At 39.2% G+C, this 25,289-nt stretch overlaps 1 protein-coding gene across 13 annotated transcripts in view; it reads right to left on the bottom strand.

Annotated features, from left to right (window-relative positions):
* Positions 1–25,289, bottom strand: part of hook3 (hook microtubule-tethering protein 3) — a 149,194-nt gene that overhangs the window by 106,514 nt on the left and 17,391 nt on the right. For 8 of the 13 annotated variants that reach the window (XM_078537312.1, XM_078536824.1, XM_078537157.1 and 5 more), the window contains exons 4-9: positions 20,395–20,445; positions 18,404–18,536; positions 16,402–16,469; positions 13,286–13,348; positions 10,895–10,978; positions 5,228–5,290 (exon numbers count right to left, since the gene is read on the bottom strand). In XM_078537312.1, coding sequence (XP_078393438.1) covers positions 5,228–5,290; positions 10,895–10,978; positions 13,286–13,348; positions 16,402–16,469; positions 18,404–18,536; positions 20,395–20,445 — 462 coding nt within the window. The remainder of the gene's footprint in view (positions 1–5,227; positions 5,291–10,894; positions 10,979–13,285; positions 13,349–16,401; positions 16,470–18,403; positions 18,537–20,394; positions 20,446–25,289) is intronic. The other 5 variants (XM_078537400.1, XM_078536941.1, XM_078536995.1 and 2 more) reach the window with 1 other exon arrangement.

Genomic DNA, 25,289 nt, shown 5'->3' with positions numbered 1-25,289 from the left:
TATCAATACCACCTTCCCCCTTCCATTATGCCTATCTCTTCTAAAAATCAAGTATCCTGGAATCTTTAGTTCCCATCCTTGGTAACTCTGCATTCACATCCTCGTAATGGCCATTAGATCAAACCCATTCATTTCTACCTCTGCAAACAAAATATCAATGTTGCTGCATATGCTTTGCACATTCAGATATAATACCTTTAGCTTTATCTTTTTCCTGATGTTACTTTAAAGCCCTTTGAAGGTAAAGGGAAGGGAAAGAACCGATTACGTATTAGGAATTGTGTATTCAGAATCAATTATTTTCTACTGTTACTGACACCCCAATCACATAACAGCAAACCCTCTGATTCAGGAGAAATACCAAGGGAAATATTATTAAATTCTGTCAGTCTGTCATGTCATCTGTTGAAAATTCCTACATAAACACGTCCCTATATGATTCCCTATTTTAAACATGTTCACACTTGCCATTAGGTTTTTTATGTAACCAGTTTCTTGTGAAATCAATCTTATATTAATAGGGATTAATATCAATTTTCAATTCATGTCAATGACCCTGGAATACTTACTACAGCAACCACCTAGAATATTGTGTACTGAACCAAGCAACGTCTTCCTATTTATTGTTAACTTGGTGTTTCAGATGAATAAAACATGATTACATGCTTAAAGCTTGGAGACGTCAAAGGAATTTCATTGTTACATGCATGGAACCCACTACCTTGCTAGTAGAATAGATGTCAGTTTCTTTAAGAAAGGCGGCAAATGAACTACTTAGGAGGCAACAGACAACACTGAACCTGTAGACACAAAGCGAACCCAAGTTGTTAAAAGTCCAGTCTTGAATTGTCCTTTCCTCACCAGTAATTCCAATTATTCATTATCTTTTGCTTAATGACTGGACTGTTCCTTCATTCTACCCTGAATGACAATACCTTTAGTTGTCTAGGCCCTAAGCTTTGGAATTCCCTCTTTAGAGCTCTCTGCCTCTCCACCTATCAATCCTTTAAAACACTCCTTAAAAAAAATATAGATTTTAAGGAGTGTTTTAAAGGAGTGATAGGTGGAGAGGCAGAGAGCTTTAAAGAGGGAATTCCAGAGCTTAGGGCCTAGACAACTAAAGGTATTGTCGCTCAGGGCAGAATGAAGGAATGGCCCAGCCATAAAGCAAAAGATAATGAATAATTGGGATTACTTGTGAGGAAAAGACAATTCAAGACTAGACTTCAACAACTTGCCATTCAGGGTAATGAAGAAATGGACTTTGGTACTCATTTGATCAGCAGGGAGGAAAAGTAGAGCAACATCTGATGTACTTTGAAATCAACAAGCAGAAGAAATCAAGCACCCCTGGATCAAGGGTTGAGTATAGGCAGATCAGTGCTAATGGTCAAAATTTAGGACAGAACTCTATTTCCTTTTTTCCCTCAAGCACCATTTACTGGCACAGAAGTCATTATCAGAGTTGATAAATTTGATTTTGCTTTGGAAAATATTGAAAACAGAATTATTGACTTTTAGAGCAGGGGCTCGCAACCAAGGGTTTGCATGCCTCTAGGGTCCATGTGAAGATTTCAATGGGGCATCTGCCACTCACCCACAGCTTCACCCAAAATCAGTCATGTAGCTCCTGGACTGGCTCAGCTTTTCCTACTGCTGATTGAAGCTAATCAGTGCCATGTCACTCATCTGACCTTTCACCTCTTTTACAAGCAAGCATTTCAAATACAGAATTCAACTTGAAAACAAAACTGCTGCTAATATTCAATATATTCTCATGACTGTGCGATGTTTAATTCTTCATTCTCTCCCAATGTTCCTCCTCACACACACCCACCCCAGCCATGTTTCTGAATGGTGAACTGACCATTCTGTTTGAATTATCAGTGTGCATTGGGCGGCAGTGAGGGCCCCTGGTGTTAATGGTCTGAAGAGTGCTGCACCTCTTCTTCAGCAGCACTGTAAGTGTTGCTCTCATTTATTACAGCTTACTTAGCCAAAGTTGGATTTTCAGCAACGAAATCAAAGAAAATAAAGGACTGAGCCATGACATGCACATTATTGTCAAGATACCTCCATGTCTTAACAAAATTATTGCATGTTAAGTAAAAAAAAAACTTATGTTTCATTGTATAACTAATTTTTATACTGAGAAAATGTGTGTGTTACAGGGGTGCATGGAATTTTTATAACACGCGAGGGGGGACCTCAGAAGCGAAAAGGCTGGAAAGCCGCTAGTTTAATGAATGATCAAGACTCCAGGTCAATTTACTGAAGTGATGGTTATACAAGTTAGCCAAAAAAGATTAGTTGGATTTCTGTTGATAAGTGATTGAGGGAGAACATGAGAAATAGGTATAGGCCAAATGGCTCCTCCAGCCTGCTCCTCCAATCAATACAATCATTACTGAATGTGAGAAATAGGTATAGACCAAATGGCTCCTCCAGCCTGCTCCTCCAATCAATACAATCATTACTGAGCTGTTACCTGAACTACACTTTCCTACCTGCTCCCCATATTCCTTCGTTCCCTTAAAGATAAAAAAAACTCTATTTCAGCCTTAAATATGGTGGAGCATTTGCAACCCTCTTTGGTAGAGAATTCCAAAGATTCACAACTCTGAGCGAAGCAACTTCTTCTCATCTCAGTCCTAAATAATCGGCCCCTTACACAAACAGTGTAGTGTTCTAGATTCCCAAGCCGGGGGAAAACAACTTTCCAGTGTCTACCCTGTCAAGCCCCTATGTTTCAAGGAGGTCACCTATCATTCTTCTAAACTCCAGAATATAGATCCAATTTACTCAATCACTCATTATAGGACAACCCTTTTATCCAGGAACCAACTTCCAAGGCAAGTATATCCTTCCTTAGATAAGAAGACCAAAACTGTGCACTGTATTTAGGCATGAACTCAGCAAAGCCCTATAACTGTCATAAGACTTCCTAGTCCTTGTACATCAGTCTGCTTGCAATAAAGGCAAATATACCATTTGCTTTCCTAATTACTTGCTGTACCTGCATGCTAATTTTCTGCATTCCTTGAACGAGTACACCTGTGTCTCTCTGAATATCAACATTTAAAAGTTTCATACTTAATTTTGCTTTTCTATTCTTATTACCAAAGTGAGTAACATCACACTTCCCCACATCACCTTCTACCTTGTTGCCAACTTACTTAATCTGTCGATATCTCTTCGGGCCCTCTTTGCATCCTCCGCAGCTTACAGTCCCACCTATCTTTCTATCATCAGCAAACTTGGATAAAGTACTCTTGATCTTTTAGAAGGTGGTGTTGAATTAAGAGTGATTGGTGGGGAGGACGCTTATCAGGGCCTGGGGTCTTTTTCCTGTCATTGCCTAGGAACAGCAAACATTGTTCCACAATCCATTGTGCAGTTGTTTATGATTGATGCTAATTTTGGCATGCTAAATCGCTTATCTTAGTCGTGGTCAACAAAGTGAAAATTGAACCATAGTCCTGCACTATGGGTTTGATCTTCCTTCCTATCCGCCATTACAGACTGAACCAGATTATTCTGTGACCATGAGTTGAGTTGCCAACTCAACAGCTTCGCCATCAAAAAGTCTGCCTACTTCCACATTATTCTCTTTGCTGTTGCTTCAGCCCATCTGCTGCTGAAACATTCATCCATGATTTTGTTGGATCCAAGCTCAAGTATTTTAAAGCTCTCCTGGCCAGCCTCTCATTCTTCATACACTTAAGCTCACCCAAAACTCAGCTGCCCATATCTTAAACTCATACCAAGTCCCACTCACCCCACACCCCGCTGCTCACTGACCAATGTTGGCTTTGAGTCTGGAAATTGAACTTAAAGCTCACATCGTAGACTTCAAGTTCCTCCTTGGCCTTTCCCCTCCTTATCTCTAACCTCCTCTAGCCCTCATACCCTCTGAGATATTGGTGTTCCTCCAATGTGGCCTCTTGTATAGCCCGATTTACACCACCCTACCAATGGCAGCTGTGACTGTGATAGCCCTAAACTGTGGAATTCCCACCCTAAACCTCTGAGTTCCCCCTCGGTCTTCCTTTAAGATATTCCTTAAAGCCTACCTTTTTGACCAAGGTTTTGGTCATTTGTCTAATATCTCTTTATGTGGCTCGATGTCAAATTTTTGTCTGATAATGTTCCTGTAAATGTCTTGGAACATTTTACTAGTAAAGATGCTATATAAATGCAAGTTGTTGTTCTTGTCTTTATCATATTTCACTGCTCTATATAATTCAACATTCTATTGATGACTTCCTTTCAATTTCATTTTTCCTTCCTGTGCACAGTACTTTATTCTTAACTACATTAAATTTCTTCCACCATTGTTCTGCCCCACTTACATAATCTTCAAATCATATTTTAATTTCTGATAAGAAAAAGGTTGGGAAATTAGGCTGTTTCTAGCCCTTTCAGAGAGCTAAAATGCAGTGGGCCAAAATGCCTCTTAAAAACTCTATGGCTTCCATGTTAAACCTTTCCTTAACAGGCAGCAGAGGGTTGGGAGGGGGAGTTTACAAAATTTTTAAATGGGGAACACACCCCAACCCATCACATAAATGCCCATTACCATTTTTACAATGGCAGGCTTAGTGTCGTGAAAGTAGCCCGATTTAGAGCAGGCACACTTCCCTGAGCCCTTCAAGCCTTATACCACTTGCAGCCACTTTCTTCCTCCCTCTCACAATTGGCGACTTCCCTCTATTCTCCCCATACCAAGCCCACAACTTCCCATGATGGCAGCCTCCCAAGCCCTAATCTTTACATCCCAAGCCTTGATCTTTATTTCTCTCCCCTCCTCTGAACTGCCAGGCACCGTCCTGAAGGGTCCCTTTCTGTGCCCTTGTGCCACCAGTTTTCCTGCTTGCCAACCTGTCAATTTGGTTGGCTTCTGGTGAGAAATGGCCAAAAAGGAAACTACAGTGAGGTCCTACCATTAAATTCAGCAGAGCTTGTGCGTCCCTGGCCTTATTGGGTTTCCTCCACAATCCCTTGCATCCTCCTTGCCTCCTTGTTAATATTGGGGCCTCTAATTCTATGCAGCTATTCTTTTACACTGCTGTCAATTGTTAAAAGCCACTTCCAATAATTTTTGGGAAAGACGAAATGCAAACACACAAACAACCAAAGCAGTATTAGTTAGCGATCCAATAAGGATAGTATCAATAAATCGCTCCAGCTGCATGCTACAAATTAAAAAGATAAAGAATAGATTTACCCTTTCTTCTAGTTCACTGCACTCTAATCTCAGTCTAGCAATCACATCTCGAGAAAGGTATGCCTTCAAAGCAAGGCAAAGTTGAAGGATGTTAACATTTAATCTCAAACAGGACACAGAAAAGAGGAAAAATGAGCAAACAAGTAAAACTATACATGATAGATGATTTAGGGACAAAGCATCCAAACCTTGCTGAAATCAAGGAAAATTAGGGTTATGTGAAAGCTCCCTTTGTCATTATGTACTTCAACAAGAAAGCATCATTGCATCTGCAGTTGTGCTGTTGAAAGGAGAAATACAAGAAGGAAGCTTAGTTTATATATGTCATCTGAACTTGCAGATTCAACCACTGTGTCAAACTTACACACCTATTTACTATGCTCTATATTAAAGATCTATACTTAATTAAAAATGTCATTTTATAAAGAAGTAACAGATGTACCAAGAAAGGAAAGGTGGATTACTTTTGAGCAAGGTTATGTTGAGACAAGATACATTACTTCACTGACTCGTAATATTACTAGAATACTAGTAATACTAGGATTTTTCTGAAGCAGAAAACTGCATTATACAATGAAAACAATGCAAGTAAATTACTGGATATAAAAACGCATCTGTCAAAGAATCATTGGGATTCAAATGACTAGCACAGTCAGACCCAAGATAATCCTCTGCAATAAGTGATTTAACATTTACTTTTCAGTGATTTTCAAACTGTCATATAGAAGTTACAGGACAGAAAAAGGCTGTTAGACCCAAATAACGTGTTGATGTTGATCACCCAAAAGAGCACTAAGTTTAATTTATGCTTGCCCTGTCCCCATATCCTTTGTTTTTCATTCATTCAACTATCTATCTAACCTAGTCTTAAAATGCTGTTGTGGTCTGTGCTTCAATCACTAACTCTGATAGTCAACCCCACCCACAGCTCTCCATGTAATGAAAGGTTTTTGTGCTCTGCCTTAAATCTGTTATTTATTTGTCTATGTTACTTCATTCCAGACTCTTTCATCACTGGAAATAGACCCTTCCAATCCATTTTTCCAAGTTCAAACTTGTACTTTATTTCCTCAAACTCTGCAGCACCCAAGAGAATCCAGGCTGTACCCTCTCTTTTGCTTCAACATGTTTCTAATAATAGAACAGTACTCCAAATAAAGTTTTAGTAAGGTTTTATTGAGATATATCATGATATCTCATCTTTTGTATTCTATACCTGTCACAAGGTATTACTTTTTATAAAAGGAAAATGCAGCACCTTATTCTTGTGGATTGAATGCCATCTGCGATTTTTCATCCATTCCACCATCTAGGCAATATCTCTGTGCACCTTCTTTTGGTCTGCAAAATTATTTACTATGCCTCACTTTTTAATTTTGTCCACAAATCTGGACACCATTCCCTCTAGCCCAATATCTAAATCATTGATGTACAGAGTAATCACAAGTGGTCCCGCAGCAAAACTCTCTGTGGGAACTTCTCAACTCCCACTTATCTACCAGCTGGTTTTCAATCCAATTTTCTACCTTCCCTCCAATTCTGTGATACTTTGTAGAAGGATTTCTGAAAATCATACACTATATGAACTGCATTCTCCCCCCCAGCAACCATATTTGTCACTTTCTCAGGTACACCATGCACTGACTTCCTTTGTGAAACCTATATAACTTGCTTCTAATTATTTTATTTTCATCCAGATCCTTTTTGAAAATGTGTACTACATTAACCAATTTATAGTCATCCAACATTTAATCACTCTAAATTACATGATGAAATATAGCATGTAGAAACTATGCAATTTCTTGCTCTATTTCCCTAAGGAGCTTTGGATATACAGCATAAAGTCCTGCTACCTTATCGTCCTTTAGCTTACCTAACATCTTTAATACTTTCTATCTACTTAACATTTCACTCATGTTTAATTAATTCAGAATCCTTCACGTAAAATAAAAGCACAGAAAAACAAAATCTCACTGGTAAGCAAATAGGATTGTCAAATATTATGGGTCAGATTAGTTCAGAACATATACAAAATATATATTCTTGACAACCAATTTAAAAGGTGTTAACAAAACTAACTTCCTGGCAGTAGGCTGGAGCCAAAGAATGGCAACTTGTGACATCATATAACAGTCCTCTAATATGTTCAACCAAACCTCATCATGCAGCTGTGGCATGGAGAGAAGGGGGAAAAGGGCAAAGGAATGGACAAAGTTATAGCAAGGACAGGGAGAACAAAACCCATGGATACCATTCGTCATCCTCCTTTCACTTGAAATTTCCTTACAAAAATGGTATTTGTTAACTATCACTAAAAACTATGTTCTCAAGTTGTAAGATGTCAAAGATCAGCATGCAGAAACCTATAGCTAACTTTCCATTCTTTAGATTTTTTTTTTCTTTCTGTCTCCCCTTCACTTCAAGGATCCAAGGGGCTTGGTGGCACATTGGAATCATACATTTTCCTTTCACTTTTAAGACCCTAGTTTGGGTCTAGCCCAGTTAATAATACAAATGTCTCCTTTTTATGCTGACTGCCAGAATCCTGTATGAAATGAGCTTGGCCATGCTCAATCTGTATTTAGCATGCACAAGTCCACTTCATAGCACAGCCCACAATTTGACAAAAGGCAACATCTGATGCTTTTAGTGCATCAGGCAACAACATCCAAATCCAGGGATTTCATTCATTTGTTCATTCATTCAAATGGATAAGGGGATTGACCATCATCCCTGTGCACTCTATACTTCTGTTTCGAACCTCTGCTGTTATACTACTTTGCCACGGATGCTCCCTCGATAAGTACCACTTGTGAACACCATACTGGAACACAGACATTTGCTGCAATGCATTTAATGCTCTTTTGCATATGAACCCAGCTTTGTATGCGCAAATTAGATGCAATTAAAATATAATGATAACCATGCCAAAGAGGCATTGTCATGAAACTATAATATTTTCCATAATATTATTGTATGCTTATGGGTGTGAGTGTGGATGGCTGCGTGACTGATTTAATTGAATTAGAGTCAGATAGACTGCAAGATTGAAATTATCAAAAGAGTTAGGTGTAAAGCAGACTTTTGAAATGGAGATGGACAGGCGAGGATGAGGGTTCCACAGAAAAGGTGTGAATGAAATTTGCATTTTGAGATAAGTGAGGAGTTGTTTTGATTTTCAAAGGGATGGTAGGATGTTTACAACTAACAAGATAAATAGGACAAGGTTATGATGTGTATTTTTCCCAAAAGGAAAAAGGCCATATTGACATGAAAGATTATTATATTATGGGAAAATTAAATATCCGAAGACATGTAGAACAATGGGGTTTTACACATTAAAGAGAGAGAGACATATATAAAGAAGGATGGAAGGTTATGTGGGGGTGGCCATGTAACATCTTCAAAGGTACACGATATAAAGCAGCCTAGGGGAAAAGCCTCTTGCCACTTCTGCAGAAGTCTGCTGTATGCAGTAACTAAAGTTGTGTTAAAAGCCTTTGGAATTCCACTGTCGAGTAGGTGATATGGTAACCTTGTTGGATTACTTATTTGAACTTAAAATCTATTTTGGGGTGGGGTGTGTAGTTGGGAGTCAGGTTAATTTGGGATTTTTTTATATCAAGTAACTGTAATCTTATGTATCTTTCCTTAATAAGTGTTTTAATTTAATTTTTAAAATCTCTAAAGTTATTAATGGACTCATTACTTCTGAATTCAGTGCACAAATCCTCTTGTAATAAATACAAATTGCAAAACCATTGCGATAGCGTGGCCAAGTTTCCCTTGTGGATTTGGTCCACCTGGCACATATCACCTGCCACATCAGAACAGGTATATAACCTAAATCTCTTAATTTAATCAAAGAATCATGAAAACTGCAGCATAGCGGAAACTAATTTGCCCCATCAAGCCTGCACCAGTGATAGCTATTAAAGTACAGCTGTCTATTCTCACCCCCAATTTTATGACCTCTCCATGTTTCCTGATACATTATTTTCTTAAAAATCTCAGTATGCACTCTTCAAATTGCCACTCTGTGCCCAATTTCTTACCTGATTTCTTTTCCCAGCCTGTCTTGCCCGATCTTCCGACTCAGGCTGGACGACATCCAGGCAATGCAGCGCATCCCCAGGGGAAATCCGAGGCTGGGAGGTAGGACGGGGGGAGAAATCCGAGGCCAGGAAGGGGTGAGGGGGTGACGGAAATCCCTCTGAGGCCAGGAGGAGGTGTGTGTGTGTGGCGGGGGGGGGGGGGGGGGGGGGGGGGGGGGTCTTTGGATTGTGCCTCGGGGCATGTAGGTTTGAGGGCGGGGGGGGATTCGTGTCGGGCCTTGGGGGAAAAAGGGCGGGTGTCAGCCCACAATGGTGGCAGGGGGAAGAGGATCGGGGCATGTCATGGGATGGGGGGAACCCACTGAAGGGGTTGGAGGGTGGGGGAGGGGAGGGATAGTCAGGGGATGCTGGGGGAGGTGGGGGGAGAGTCCCCTGGGGATTGGAGGTGCGTGGAGAGGCCTGTGGGAGGTTGCTCTGGGTCTGTACAATAGTTTCCCAGAAGTTCGAAGTGGTTTTAATCCTTCTAACTTTTCCTGGCTAACTATTGGTGTAACCCATCTGGAGCCATCCATGATTTGTGATTTAAATCACATTTTCGCTGGTTCCCGGTGCAGGGCAATTGTCATGGGGAAGCTTGCTATTCTGGTGCAAACCTTACCTGGGAGCTTCAGGAGGGGATTCCCCGGTGCATCTTTGGGGTTACCCCCTAATCCGACGCTGGGGAGCTTGGCAGTTAAGGTCCAAAGTTGCTGGTGGCTCAACTATTGCTTTACACAAAATATCCACACTCCAAAAACCTCTGAAGAAATTTCTTCAAACCTTTTTCCTCACTCAGATAGCAGAGAATAAAACAACAACTACAGTTTTCCATCCTTGAGATCACCCTGGTGAACCAACGTTATACCATCTCTACAGCTTTAGTGTCCTATTTATTTTGCTTAATGTGGCCTGCTGCTCCTGGATCTCAGCTCAAGCAACTTTCTAACACTTAATAGATAGATACTTCACCCAAATGTTCTGCAGATCCTGCATTCTCAAAATGGCTATGTTATACCTGTCATTAGCCTAGACCCTAATCCTGCCACTCTGCTCTTAAATTCTCTGCAACTCTGGACTCGATCAATCAGAAAAACTCTCAATGATCTGCTTGCTCTTGGTCTCTCAGCACAGAACTCCTGCTAAAACCAAACCAACTCCTTTATCTTCTTTCAGTAATAACTTTCAACATTTCTTTCAGTTAATCTCTCAGAGCACAAGAAACCAAAATAGTCAATGGCCTACTGATGGGCTGTACTGTCAAGCATCATCCGTTGACTGTATGTGTTAAATTCAGGTAGTATTTGCGAAATTATGATCATCACTCTAGGTCACTACACTGAAGATGATTTCTATTTTTAAATTTATCCTCACATATCAGGCGACACTAGCAATGCTCATCACTAGTTGCCCTGAGAAAGCTGTGGCTGGACACCTTCTTGAACTACTGTAGTCTTGAGAACTAAGAGTTTACGTAGATACAATTTTAAAACAGATCTCAGGAAACAAGTCCATTTAAGAAACTAAATGTGGAACAAAGTTAAATTAGAAGTCTAATTGAATGATGCAAATATACCTGCATATCTAGCTCATGACATCTTTGTGAAATTTCCTCTTTGGCAGCCAAAGCTTCATTTAACTCTTCATTGGTTTTCTTCAACTAAGAAAGAATACAAATGAAAAAAAAGTCTTATTTAGACACCATGATGCAGAGGTTGATAGCATGTGTATACAGACGCATTTTTATAAGCCTGAAAAATATTATAAATCTGTCCAACAACTTTTCCAAGCACAAGCTTCCATCTTTTGGGCCTCAGGCTTATCAGAGAAACAGAAAGATTTAGCACACTGAACAAGGCCTTTCAGCCCATTATGACCATACCAGCTGAAATAGCGTTGTAGCACGACAAGTGCATATCCAAATGATTTTTAAAAAATTTTTTTTTACATACAATGAGTTTTGCTGCCTCTTTCAGGCAGCAGGTTCCAGGTCCCCACCACCCTCTGAATGAAAGGAATACTCAACTCCCCTCTAATCCTTCTACAAATTACATTATATCTATGTCTTCTGGTTATTGACATCTCTGCTAATGGAAATAGGTCCTTCCTATCGAGGCCCTTCAATTTTATATGCATCAATTAAATCTCCCTCAGCCTCCTCTGTTCCAAAGAAAAGAACCACAACCTATCAGACTCCTGGCAACATCCTTGTAATCTACTCTCTATCCTCTCTAGTATGATCCCATCCTAGAAACAGTGGCCAGAGCTGTGCATAGTACTCTGGCTGCAGTTTAGATATTGTTCAAACCAGGGGTTCTATGCCCTTTTCGTCTAAGGGGCCACATTTTAATTTTTTTTAAAAATCACTCAAGAGGCCGATGAACAAATTTCGGAAAGATAAAGTTTGGGATAACATTAAACATGAATTTCAAAAAAAAATCTAAGTCAAAGCAATAAATTGTTAATTTAAAAAAAATTAATAAAAATGGCCATTAAAAAGTGACAAGCAGCAGAGCTAACCAATAAAACCTTTTTTGCCTTTCCGCTTAAGAAGCAGAGCAACAGAGACCCTAAGTCCTGGTCACCAGAGAAGGGGGTGAAGACTGGGGCCAAGACAAGGAGTTGTGTTTAATTAACACTGCCCTTGCATTCACCTCTGACAGCACACACTCTGAGCTGGCCTCGGCAGAATTCAGAGGAAAATGGGGGTCCGAAGCAGGTTGCCCTTCAGCCTGGCCTTTCCTCCCCTCCCGGTCTGCTTTGCCGACAGGTTTTCGTGCAGGCTCGGTCGCAGCACTTGATGTGTGTCAACCAAAGCTCAGGTGACAGTATGCTTGCCTCTGAATCACAAACTGAATCACAATCCAGTTTCAAGCCCCACTCCAGAGATTGAGCACAAAAATCAAGGCTGACACATTAATGCAGTGTTGAAAAAGCACTGCACTTGGAGTGCTGTTTTCAAATGAGACATTAAACCTGAGGCCTAACCTGCCTGTTGGGGTGGACTTAAAAGATCCAAGGGCACGATTTCAAATAAGAGCAAGGGAGTCCTGGCCAATATTTCTCTCTCAATCAACATCACAAAAAACAGATTATCTAGTCATTATCACACTGATTTCAATAGGAGTTTGCTGAAGGCATATTGGCTGCCATGTTTGCTACATTACAACAGTGATACACTTCAAAAAGTACTTCATTGGCTGTGAAGAGCTTTGAGACATCCGGTGCTCATAAAAGCACGATATAAGTGCAAGTCTTATTTTCTTTCTTTCAATGTGTCTGCATTAAACAGTATGAACCCTATCAAATTCATTCTACATTTGATCAGTCCATTCTAAGTGCTTTGCAGTCAAGCCCAGTTTAATATTTTTTGAGAAATGTTTTGCCCGTGTCGTGAAAGACAAGCCAGAATATTTCCTGTATTTGAGGCGAGAAGCAAAGGGGTTTAACTGTCTATGTAGAAAAATCACAAAGCTAGTGCATAAATTTAAAAAGTAATTAAAAATGTAAATGGAGGGTCAGCCATTATTTCAAAAAATCACAATTGAGGAAATGCTGCTTGTGTAGTTCCTTGATCAGACTCCATTAGCTTTGGGCAGAAAAATAACAGATTGACTAGATTATCAGGTTTTAAAGGGTTACATTAAGAGGGCAGTTTGCATAAATTTGGTTAATTTTTACTTGAGTTTAGAACATTGAGAGGATGATCTGATAAAGGTATTTAAAATTATTAAGGAATTCAATCGGGTAGGTACAGAATAGCTATCATCTGCAATGGAGTGAAAACGGGAATCACCTTTTCATGCAAATACTTGAAATACACTACTCAAAAGACTTTGGATGCTGGGTCAAATGAAGTTTGAGACCAAGCTTGATATCAAGGATACAGAATAAATGCTTGTAAATGAAGTTGAATGGCGAAACAAGCTCAAGAAGTTTAATGGTTACTCATTTACTATGCTCCTACCTGGCGATCAAGGTCCAGATAGGCATCATTCCCAACTGATGCTGGAGTTTCTTTACTCATAAGCTGTAAAAATAAAGAGTGAATTAGTGTGAAAAAGTTGATCAATTAGTGCAAGTGAAAAAAATGAAGCCCCAAACAGTTCCCAACAATATTTCTTTAGAATAAAATGGCAGAAGTAAACAGCTATTAAGTTGCACAATAGAAATAATACAAAAAAATCACTAATACAAAATTCCAAAGACTCAAAGTTAGAGAAATTAAGGTTAGAGATCAAAAGCTTCTATGCTCCACAACTCCCCTGCCCCAAGAGTACTAGATATAATTTTGAAGTGGAAAAAGTTTAAAAGGGTAATTCAAGAAACACTGTCAATATTGTTTGTTTTTATAAAATACACTGGCTGAGAGAGAATAAAATTGACAATGCACTAATTACACACAGTTGTGGCTCTTGCTTTGTATTTGAACCTGCCAAATTACTTCATAGCTTTTGAAGTACTTTTGACGTGTTGTCACTGTTGTAGGAAATTGTGGTAGCAAATTTGCACAAGCAAAGTTCCCAGAACAGCAATGACATAAATTACAAGATAAACATTTTTTTTTAAAGTGATATTGGTTTGGGGATAAACTTTTCCAGAACAACAGGAGGACACTCCTGCTCTTCTTCTAACTGAGCCTCAAATACTTTTTATTCACCAAGAGGGTAGACAGATTCCATGTTTAACATTTGATCTAAAAGACAACATCTAATGAAATAAAAACAGAAAATGCTGGAAAAGCTCAGCAGGTCTGACAGCATCTGCAGAGAGAAAGAGTTAACATTTCAAGTCCATGCAACTCTTCTTCAGAGCTAAAGAGAAGTAGAAATGTGATGGAATTTATACTGTTTAACGGGGTAAAGCAGGATAGAAGGTCAGTGATAGGTGGGGGCTAAGGAGAGAATGACAAAGATGTCATGGACACAAGACAAAGGGAGAGTTAATGGTAGTGGTGAAGACCGAAAAAGGTGCAGATAGTGGCATAAAGGTAAGAAAGCAAAATGTGCTAATAGCAGAACAAAGGTCAGCACTCTGTGAAAGAACAACATCGAACAAGTGACAGGTGGCCCTTTGGGGCGGCGGGGGTGGTGGTTTATGGTCAGGGGAAAAGGATTTTAAAAAAGGGGGGTAAAAAGGGATAAAACAATGAATAAATGAAAAATAAAAATTATTTTTTTTAGAAAGGGGTGAAGATAGAGGAGTGTTCATGTCTGAAGTTGTTGAGCTTCAGACCATGAACACTCTCCTCTGTCTTCACCCCCTATTTTAATCCTTTTTTTTAAAAAAAGTTATTTTTTTACTCACTTATTTTCATTCATTCATCTTTTTCAGTTTTCACCACTACCACTAACACTCCCTTTGTCTTGTGTCCATGACATCTTTGTCAATCTCTTCTATCCTGCTTTACCTGCTTCATCCCCTTAAACAGTATAAATTCCATCACATTTCTACTTCTCTTTAACTCTGAAGCAGAGTCATGCCGACTCAAAACATTAACTCTGTTTCTCTCTACACAGATGCTGTCAGACCTGCTGGGTTTTCCAGTATTTTCTGTTTTTATTTCATATTTCCACCATCCCCAGTATTTTGCTTTTGACAACATCTAACACTTTAGCGCCCCCTCACTACTACACTGAAGTGAAGTGGTGAATGTCCTCGAGTCTCAAGAGTGGGCTTTCAATTTCCGCTTCAGGATGACGCCGAGCTACTCTGGTACTTATTAAATTTTGATTTCTTTTTGTTTTATTTGCATATTAGATGTTTCAATTATGTAGAGCAAAACCATTGATATTTGTTGAAAAAAATGCTGACTTTTAAAATATATATGGTTTGTTGATGAACCACAAGGTGGCATGTTTTCGTAAAGATTAACCATTATTAAGTGTTGATCTGTTCAGATTGGGTTTTCCCTTTCATAAATATTATGTAGTTAGTTTCCATTGTAAATGTTAACAACTCATTTCTAGGGTGGATTTTTTGAGGGGGTTGGTGATGATGACAATTTTGAAAGAAGTGATATAGAGCAGCATTTACAATAAGGATGGAGGCGAACAGAGTTCAATCCTTTCAAACCATCATCAGAAAGTGTTCTTCTAGTTCTTTGCTAGAACAGCAAAGAGTCAGGCTATAGCTAAAATATTGTCTTGAATGGCATTTAAAATACACCTGCCCTCAAAAAAACAATTGTTTTTGAAACCATGATTTGATGTCTAGAGGAAAAATACATACGGCATAATTTTCCTTAAATGAAAGAAAAGCTACCTGTAAATTCATGTTGTAGAAAAACACTGCCTGGCGGTTGGCAACAAAAAAGACAGTGGGCAAAATTTTGCCCTTGATAGGCGGGCGGGCCGCCGATCGCCGCCGCCGAAACGGGCCCCACCTCCATTTTGAGCGGGCGGGCCAATTAAGGCCTGCCCAGCGGGCCGCCCGACGGGAAGCGCTATGCACTTCCTGTGCTGGGGCGGAGGGATTCCCCAACTGTCAAAGTGCGCTCTATCGCGCATGCGCGCGAAAGAGCGCACATCTCCCTGAGATTAAGTGCTGTCTCAGGGAGAGCGCTGAAAGTTTTATAAACTTAAAAAATAAAAAAATTATTAACATGTGCCCCTCATGTGACAATGTCACACGAGATGGGGCATGTTAATAAATGTCACAAACTTTATTAAAGTTTTTTTTAAAACAGACATGAAACCTCATCCCACCGGTGGATGAGGTTTCATGTTTTTTCAGAAGCCCGTTTGGGCTCCTGGCCTGCCTGCCAACCTTAAGGTTGAATGGGCAGGGCCTTTAATTGGCTTAATTATCCTGTCAATGGCCTCAATTGACCATTGACAGGTCAGCGGGCGGACAGCTGATTGCGCTGTCCACCCGCCTTCCTGAATATTTAAATGGGGCGGGATGATGTTGGGGGTTCCCTCCGACGTCATCCCGCGTTATTTTCGCGTTGGCGAGCGGGCCCCGCCCTCAGCTCACCGACAGAAAAATTCTGGCCAGTATCTGTATAGGTGGAAAAACTAAGGAGCATGGCTTAGTTTTCAGTGATAACTTAGAAATGGGGGGTATGCATGTACAACCTACCTCCTGAATGGCAGCCATGACAACATGCTGAACAGACTCTTCCATCATCATAATAGTTTGAATTTGTTCTGAAAAATAAATTAAAATGATTTTTTTGGCTACTTATCTGAACAGTACATGTGTTATGTACAATTAGATTATATATTATAGATTAAATAAGGAATCTTTTTCCAATGTACATGAGACCAAGGAATCAGAGTATAGTGTATTGTGCATAGAAGTGATAACACCTGCAACTCTAGATCATGCAGAAGCTTTTGAAGAAAGCAGCCAGCTAAAAGAGAAATGTCTTTATTGATGATAATATTTTAGATTAAAGACTGTTTCTTTTTACCATGTCTTCCAATCATAAACAATACTTTCATTACAAGAAATGCCAACAGCACATAACTTAGACCACTAGTTTTCAACCTTTTCTGTGTAGAGCACCTCCTGCAAACATTGACACATTTCTTAAAAGGAAGAGTGCTTTCATGTAGAATTTTCTTTTACAATACAGTAACTCCTCAGAAACTCACTGGTGTCTCCAGATTAGAAACTTATGTTCCATACTGAAACTCCAAAGCTGCACTGAGAATGTCAAGGGTGCTATAATTCAGAAAAGACATTAAGCAGAGAGTCGGAATAAACAGGATATTTTCAAGTTGGTAGGCTGTTAGCAGAGCACCGGAAGGGTCAGTGTCTGGGCCTCAGTTATTTCTAATACTTACAATATTAATGACTTGGATGAGGGGACTGACTGTAACATATCCAAGCTTGCTGATGGTACAAAGTTAGGTGGGAAAGTAAGTAGTAAGGAGGACGCAAAGAAGACGCAGAGGGATACAGTCTGGTTGGGCAAGACCATGGCAGATGGAATATAATATGGTAAAATGGTAAAAATTTTCCATGTTGGTAGAGAAAATGAAAAAGTAGAATTTCTTTTTGAATGACAAAAGGCTGCGAAATTTTTGCATCAGAGGGACCTGGGTGGCCTTTTATGTGAATCACAGGAAGCTACCATTCAGGTACTGCAAGTGATTAGGAAGGCAAATGGTATGTTAACCCTTCGTAAAAAATGTTTGGAGTAGAAAAGTAAAGTGGTCTTATTATGCAGGGCACTGATAAGGCCAAACCTGATGCACTGTCTGCAGTTTTTTTCTCCTTACCCAAGGACAGACAGACTTGCCCTACAGGGAATGCAACAAAGGTTCACTAGACTGGTTCCTGGGACGAGTGCATGGTCCGATGAGGAAAGATCGCGTAGGCTAGGCCTATATTCTCTGGAGCTGAGAAGAATGAGAGGGGATCTAATTGAAGCATATAAAATTCTTTAGGGCTTGACAAGAGTAGATGCTGAGAAAATGTTTCCCCTGGCTGCGGAATCTAGAACATGGGGTCACAGTCTCAGGACAAGGGGTCAACCTTTTAGGACAGAGATGAAGAGAAATTTCTTCACTCAAAGGGTTGTAAATCTTTGGAATTCTCTACCACAGAAGATTGTGGATGCTCCATCGTTAAATGTATTCAAGGCAAAGTCGACAGGTGTTTGGGTACTAAGAAAATTAAGGGATAAGGGAATAGTGCAGGATGGTGGGGTGGAGGTAGATCAGCCATGATCTTACTAAATGGCACAGAATGCTCAAAGAGCCAAATGGCATCCACCTGCTCCCTCTTCGTAAGTTACGTTTCTTAATCTATTCTTTGCATATTTATCAAATTTTTGACTATTTTCATACCATCTTTTTGGCTTCCCCTCTATATTCTACAGACACAAATATTATAGCTTCACTTTCTTTTCTAATATTAGCCCTCAATGTTTTCACCTACATAAAAATCTTGTTTCCAAAGCAGTCTAAAGGAAGGACTTGCATTTATATAGCACATCAGCATGCCCTCAGGACATCTCAAAATACTTCACAACCAAGAATTACTTTTAGATGTGCAGTCACTGTAAAAGAAAAAATTATACATAGAAAGGTCCCACAAACAGGATACCACTAAGTAATCTGTCTAACTTTACCCTGTTTCTGCTCACAGTTGACAGCGCAGCCAAGAATGAGCTGCAGCATTCGTCCAAGTTCTGCTGCATCAGAGTGTTCTCCAATTAAATTAACATCTGGCAGAGGGAAATCAGTAATCTGTTGTCCCAGGACCTATAAACAGATTGAAATAAAATTCAGCAACAACATTTACACCAACTATGTGGAAGTAGAATTCCTACTAGCACTGGAAGGCACCAAAGATTTTCTTTAGATTGTGATCCATGCTAACACAACTTCAGTTTTTGTGTATAATTGTTTGCCTTTGACAGCTCTAGAAGAAAATATCTACTGGAACATAAATTGCGTTGCCTATGCCTAATTTGCTTCTTTCTTCCTTTTAAGTCTTTCTGAAGTTGGTTGTGACACTGGTGAGATGCTTTTGGTGTAAAGGAATCCGTAGGTGATTGCAATCATAACGTTGAGGATCAATTAGTAGAGGTATTTCATTTATCTATCCATGGAAAGAGTAGCACAGTGATGATCTCAAAATTAAAGTTTTTAGCTGTGATAATTATAATTTAATTTTTAAATCATATGTTTCAGGTGCAACAATGTGTCAAATGCTTTTGTTTAAATTCTCTATATTCTCAACATTTATGTGCGAAACATGTTGCAGTATTAGGTTGTTTTCAGGTTGTGTTCTCATAGGGCCTCATGACAGGCAGAATGAAGATTTTACCTCAGTTGTATCCTGTGCGAGCAGCGATCCAAATTATTAATCTTTGCAAGGAATTTTTAATCATTAAAATATACAAACAGTGGGTTATGTTATTTTTAAGAGCAAACAACAGGCATATGGCAGAAAATGTGAATTCAACATTCATACAAGAAGGTAAAATGGTAAACAAATGTTGACTAAAGTTGAACATACAAGTCACAAGGTCTGTAAATGAGATTAGCTCCTTGAGATAACAATATTGATTTCACTATTATTATTGTCTGTTGATTTCTTACCAGTTTATTGTATATGTTGTTCTATTTTATTGCATTTTATTGAATTCAGTTTTCCAGAAACTGCTTGGAAAGTAGCATAAACCTCATTATTATCGACCAATATCAGGTGCGTGTGCATGTTCAGGAGGATTTCATTAAGGTGTTACCAAAAGCTGAGTACAAATATTAAGGCACATGGTATCAAAGGAAATTTAGCTGTATGGAAAGAGGAAGAAAAAAAACTATAGAATAATAAAGCCTTCACCAAGCAGACTGTAGCAGTTCAAGAGAAAGGACCATCACAATCTTCTATGGGCAACTAGGTATGAGAAATGACTGCTAATCTGTACAGTTAATCTGTACAGTGGCACCCATATCCCAAGAATGATGACAAAAAACAAAAACTTTGGATGCCAAAATACATGCATCATCATATGATACCTGCATAACGATACATTTGGTGGCATGCGTATATGGGAGTGTGTCTGAAATGTGCAGAATCTGAAACAGTTTAAATCAATGCTGGATTATTTGGGGTTCTTTCCCATATTCAACAACTCCAGGAGGGGTCTTACAGTATCCATTTATTTCCATACACTTATGAAGTTCTACGGTCTGATATCTGTCAACTGAACTGAAAAATCGCAAGTGTTGCTATGGTGCGGTGAAGAATCAGTACAAATAAACTATAAAAAACCTCAATATCAATTGCGAAAACATGACACAATTGTATCCTGCATTCTGATCTTGTTTCAAACAACAGCATCCCAGTAAATTGAGCTGAAAATTAGAAAACAGCAAAACAGTGGAAGTAGCAGCTGAGCAACTCTAATGTCAGACAACAATACTGTGAATGTAGTGCAAGAACTGAGACTCCCACATTAGATTCATCAGTCACCAGTGCAAATACTAGAGAACTCGAGAAACTTTTGATAATCTTTTATGTCAGGAGTAGCCATATTCTACAGATAAGACTGAACCCTAAACTGTATTTATGGAGTTTACTTCCAAATGGTTTTATGCAAGATCATCTCACCTCATGATAGTAATCCAGAATTCCTTTTAAAATTTTCTTCAAATTGCTAACCTGTAAAGAAAAAAATGTGTAAACATGGTACAACAAAGCAGACTGATAATTCAACATTTCAAGAGACAAACAATTCTCTAAGTAGAGAAAACAAATAATTCTGGATTTTTTTTGCTGGTGTATCAATACCGTACTGCACTGTACCAGGATATTACCATGAGCAGTGCAGCTTCACAAGGGCAACTCAAGATGTCAGATGACTGAAATTCAACCAAATTACTAGAGATTTTGCGTAACCGACAAAATTTGGTGACAATCTAAACATACTTCACTGATTTCAATTAATTATTCAACAAGTCATGGATATCCTGAGCATCTGCAAGGAAGATTTCTGGTGTCACTATTATGAAAGTGCAAGGAAACTAGTTATAAAAGTTTACTGTGATAACAGATTATACTTTTTTGGAAATTAAAAGGCAGATTAGTACCTATTAATCTCATATTCCAGAATGTTAGGTTGCATAACTTGAGGTGCCATATCACTCACTCTTTGAAAGAAATTTAAATTACAAACTGGATACTGCAAAAGTTTTTCACGCTGAACAATCAAATGACCTTCCATCGCTACTGCACAGGCTTTGTTCTGGGACTTAGTTCTTTAGCTGGATGAAACAGCACTGAAACCCCATGTACAGAAAGGCAGTAAAAATAAAATGAAGAAAGTAAACTAAGTTCCAAACTACAGCAAAAGCAAAATACTGAGAATGCTGAAAATCTGAAATAAAATGCTAGAAATGTTGAGGTCAGGTAACATCTGTGGAGAGAAATAGAATCAACGTTTCAGGCCAATGAAAATGTTTAATCTCTCCACAGATGCTGCCTGACCTGCTGAGGATTTACAGCTTCTGCTTTTATTCCAAACTATGAGTCAGAAGGAGAAACTAGAGCCAGTGCCAGAAGGGGCTTTGCATGTGGGTGGCAAACTTTTTTCACAGAATAATGAAAACCATACATCATCTTGGTAAGTAATCTACAACTATTTGTTTAATTGCTAAGTAATAAAAATAAATTGGTGTTGAGATTCAGAAGGACAACATCTTAAAGTCAGTTTCATGCATCATACCACAGAGTAGGTCATTAATATATATCAGGAAGAGCAAGGGTCCCAAACTGACCCCTGGGGAACACCACTACAAACCTTCCTCCAATCTGAAAAACATCCATTAACCACTACTCTGTTTCCTAACAATCAGCCAATTTCTTATCCAGGTGCCTACCCTCCCTTTTATTTCATGAGCTAGAATTTTGCCTGTTATGTGGCACTGTATCAAATGCCTTTTGAAAATCCATATACACCATATCAACAGCACTGCCCTTATCAACCTTCTCTGTTGCCTCCTCAAAAATCTCCAAGCAAGTTCGTTAAACATGGTTTTCTCTTAATGAATCCATGCTGGCTTTCCTTAACTATCCTGAATGTGTCTAAGTGACTATTGATTTTGTCCTGAACTAGTTTCCAGAAATAAATTTTAAAAATAATTTTTTTCACCCAAAGGGTGATTGAAGTCTGGAACGAATTTCCTGAGAGGGTGGTGGAGGCAGGTTTGATCGAGGTATTCAAAAAGGAATTGGATGGGTATCTGAAAAGAAAGAATGTGCAAGGTTACGGGGATAAGGCAGGGGAGTGGGACTAGGTAGAATGCTCTTTGAGAGAGCCAGTGCAGGCTCGATGGGCCGAATAGCCCCCTGCTGCACTGTAAAGATTCTGTGACAGCTTTCCAGAGCTTTCTAGTTGAGGCACTTTGGTTGATGTATCTTAATTATAAAGTTAGTGTAACACAGAGGAGCCTAGTCTTTCTTTTCACCGTTAAGGTGCCATTATTTATTACCAATTTGACAGATGAAGACATTTCTCCCTAGTTCACTATTTGAAATATTTTAAATAATCAAGAGAATGAAGTGCAATTATTTTGTATTTTAAACATATGGTTAAAACTGCAAATAATTATTTTGTTGTATGCACATTTATACAAACATACATTCATATTAATAGAGTGAGCTCTGAGCAGAAATCTACATGTCAGGATCCACCAGAGTAGTTATACTATTAAAAGCAGGCCACAGGAAGGGAACTGATCAATGATGCCCTCAAAAGAACTTCAACATGAGCTCAGTCGTTCATCCATTACTGCTGTCCAGCATTAACAGCACGAAATAGGTCAGAGATGGGATGCAAATTAGTGCGCTCAATGCACTTAATGCCATGCCTTATGAACATAGGTTCTTTGCCAGTTCTTTGGGAGGGAAGCAGCAAGAGATTGGTCTTTTCCTTTCCCAAGGATGGATTTGAGCCTTTGTCTTGGGAGAAATGCATAACATGATCAACAACCATTATCTCGGACTCCACAGTGACAAAGCAGTTGAAGGGCCTTTAAGGACAGGTACAAACAAGATCTGGAGTATGACACTGATCATTGATCAGAACCCACTGGCAAGTGGAAGTTGCAACATGCTTGCCAAAAATGCTCCAGCGGGTCCAGACATTGACTGTGGGACCTGTGTGCATTCCCTAAAAACTCTATGGTGCTGAGTATGGTCTGTAGATAGATCTCTGATTTTGCAGATTGATCTCCTCATATCTCCTTTTGGGTAATGCAGTCCTGGAATCTCTGCTAGTGCTATGCTCCATTTTTGCCCCCCGAAGGTTTACTAATTACCTGAAATCAGCATGAGCATAGGAACAGAAGTCGGACATTCAGCTCCTTGAGTCTGCACTGTCATTTAATTATATCAGTGATGATCTGTATTTGTAAAAAAAAGTGGAGTCTTCCATCTAAATTCCTAAATTGGGAGGAATAACCATGTGGAATTCAGGTCAGACAGCTGCAATAGGAAAAAGAAGCCCAAGTATAGACATTGCTTCAAAGACTGTACAAGTATGGTCAAATAATACAATTTTACGAATGTGCCGTTTTATAAGAGGATTATGTTTTAAACTGTCTTTTTAATTTAAGGTAAAATGGAGTAATGAAGAGAGATATGTGATTTGCTGCCAGTTCTGCCTGACGACAAACCTGTGGAAATTTAAGAACCTGAAGATTCGTCCTGGCATGGCTGAGAGAAGTCATCAATGGAGTGAGCCATGCTGCTGGAGGTTGGTTTGGGATTTTTCAGAAGACCGTGGGAAAGGACCCTCAGTCATTGGGTGTTACAACTCAGTAAAATGGTTTCCGGAGAAGAGTCTTATTGGACTCGAAACATTAACTCCGTTTCTCTCTCCACAGATGCTGCCAGACCTGCTGAGTTTTTTCAGCAATTCCTTTTTTTATTTGGTTAAAAACCACTTTTGTTTCTGGAGATTGTAAAATAGTCAGTTAAAGCCTGATCCTCAGACTGTCCACAGAAAATCATTCCCTTGAATGTTGGAAACAGACAGTACATTTACTCATGCAGACCACAGAATTTTTTTTTCATCAGTGAAATTTCCAAATGGAGACTTGGTGTGGTGCCATCATAGAATCACTGGCTAGTGAAAACAGGTTGTACATTTTGCTGGTGCTTTTTATGTCTTTACAGCATGGCCTCCAAATAAGCTTGGTCCTCAAAGGGGCAGCACGCTTAGCCTTTTTGGTAAATCCAGTGGAAAGCCTCAAATTCTTAGCTAGCTTAAGAGGAAAATATCATGCCCACCACCATCTCTCCTTTGTAGCAGTCAGGAAATTCATGCTCAATTGTTTTAGAAGTTTATCCAATGTTATTCATATTACAAATTGAACCTGACTCTTGGCTTTATCAAGATGGGCGGCCAAGTTGATCCTAATCAACTGTTCTGCAGAATCATAACATTCCATATTCATTTGTTGAGACCATGTTAAAAAACCTCCCATTCCAATTGTCCTTCATTATTATTTGCTCTTTGAAGTAACTTGACTTCTCCCTGATAAAAGATACTTGCGAATTATTTTTCATTCATAGAAAAGCATTAGATACGGAGCTGCATGAGCAAGATATCTTCTGAAGCCAAGAAACAAGAGTCAACCAAGCCTCAATGGTAAGAGATTGTTTGAAATTCACTTTCCAGGTTATTTCTGTTACAGTTCACACTAGTGGATGTAATTAGAACAACATGATCAGCTGAATTATGTTAGACTAAATACGTCATTATTGTTCATCTCAAAAAACACTTTAATCAGAAACAATCTTATCAAATTAGGTATGTTCTGATTCTATACCCTGTCCAGGACCAACTGCCAAGACATGGAGGAAACCTTGAAATAATGTCACTTCCTCCATCACTCTTGCTCAGAAAATAGAAGCCTCTTGCTCCATTAACTTGGTTGAAACAACACTTTTTCTCATCTTGGGTTCTATTGTGAACTGATCTCTATAGTAGGCCTAGAGTCAAGACATGAAATGTTGCATTCTACAAGCAAAAAGGATAAAGATATCTTAAAGCTGATCATCCAATCCTTCTCCCAGGCTGTCACTCGTGCAGAGTCCAAAAGTGTACATTATTTCACCCCCATTTCTGAAATTTTCATGCATGTCCTCCACATATCCAAGTTCCACTTCTTCATTGCTCTCTTAACTGCCTTCATGAGCTCAACTATATGTAACCTCCATTGTATTTAAACTCTGCCATCCACAACACAGTTCCAGTATAGATGTTCAGCTTTGACTCATTTGCTTTAGAGTCAGAATGTTATGGACTCATTTCCTATCTCAGAGGCGTCAGCCCAAAAACTTGTTGGGCATCTCAGTGTAGTGCTGAAGGGTGGTGCTCTGTTGGAGCTGCCGTCATTCAGATGGGAAGTCAGCTAGACACTAACGTTCCAGTGATGCTATTTGAATAAGAGCAGGAGTTCTCCTGATTTCTTGGCCGATAATTAACTTGCAATTCAGAC

The sequence above is a fragment of the Cetorhinus maximus genome, chromosome 1, assembly GCF_964194155.1.
Source record: "Cetorhinus maximus chromosome 1, sCetMax3.hap1.1, whole genome shotgun sequence".
NCBI lineage: Eukaryota > Metazoa > Chordata > Chondrichthyes > Lamniformes > Cetorhinidae > Cetorhinus > Cetorhinus maximus.
Note: the sequence above shows the minus strand (reverse complement) of the source record. Positions and strands in the feature narration are given on the sequence as shown.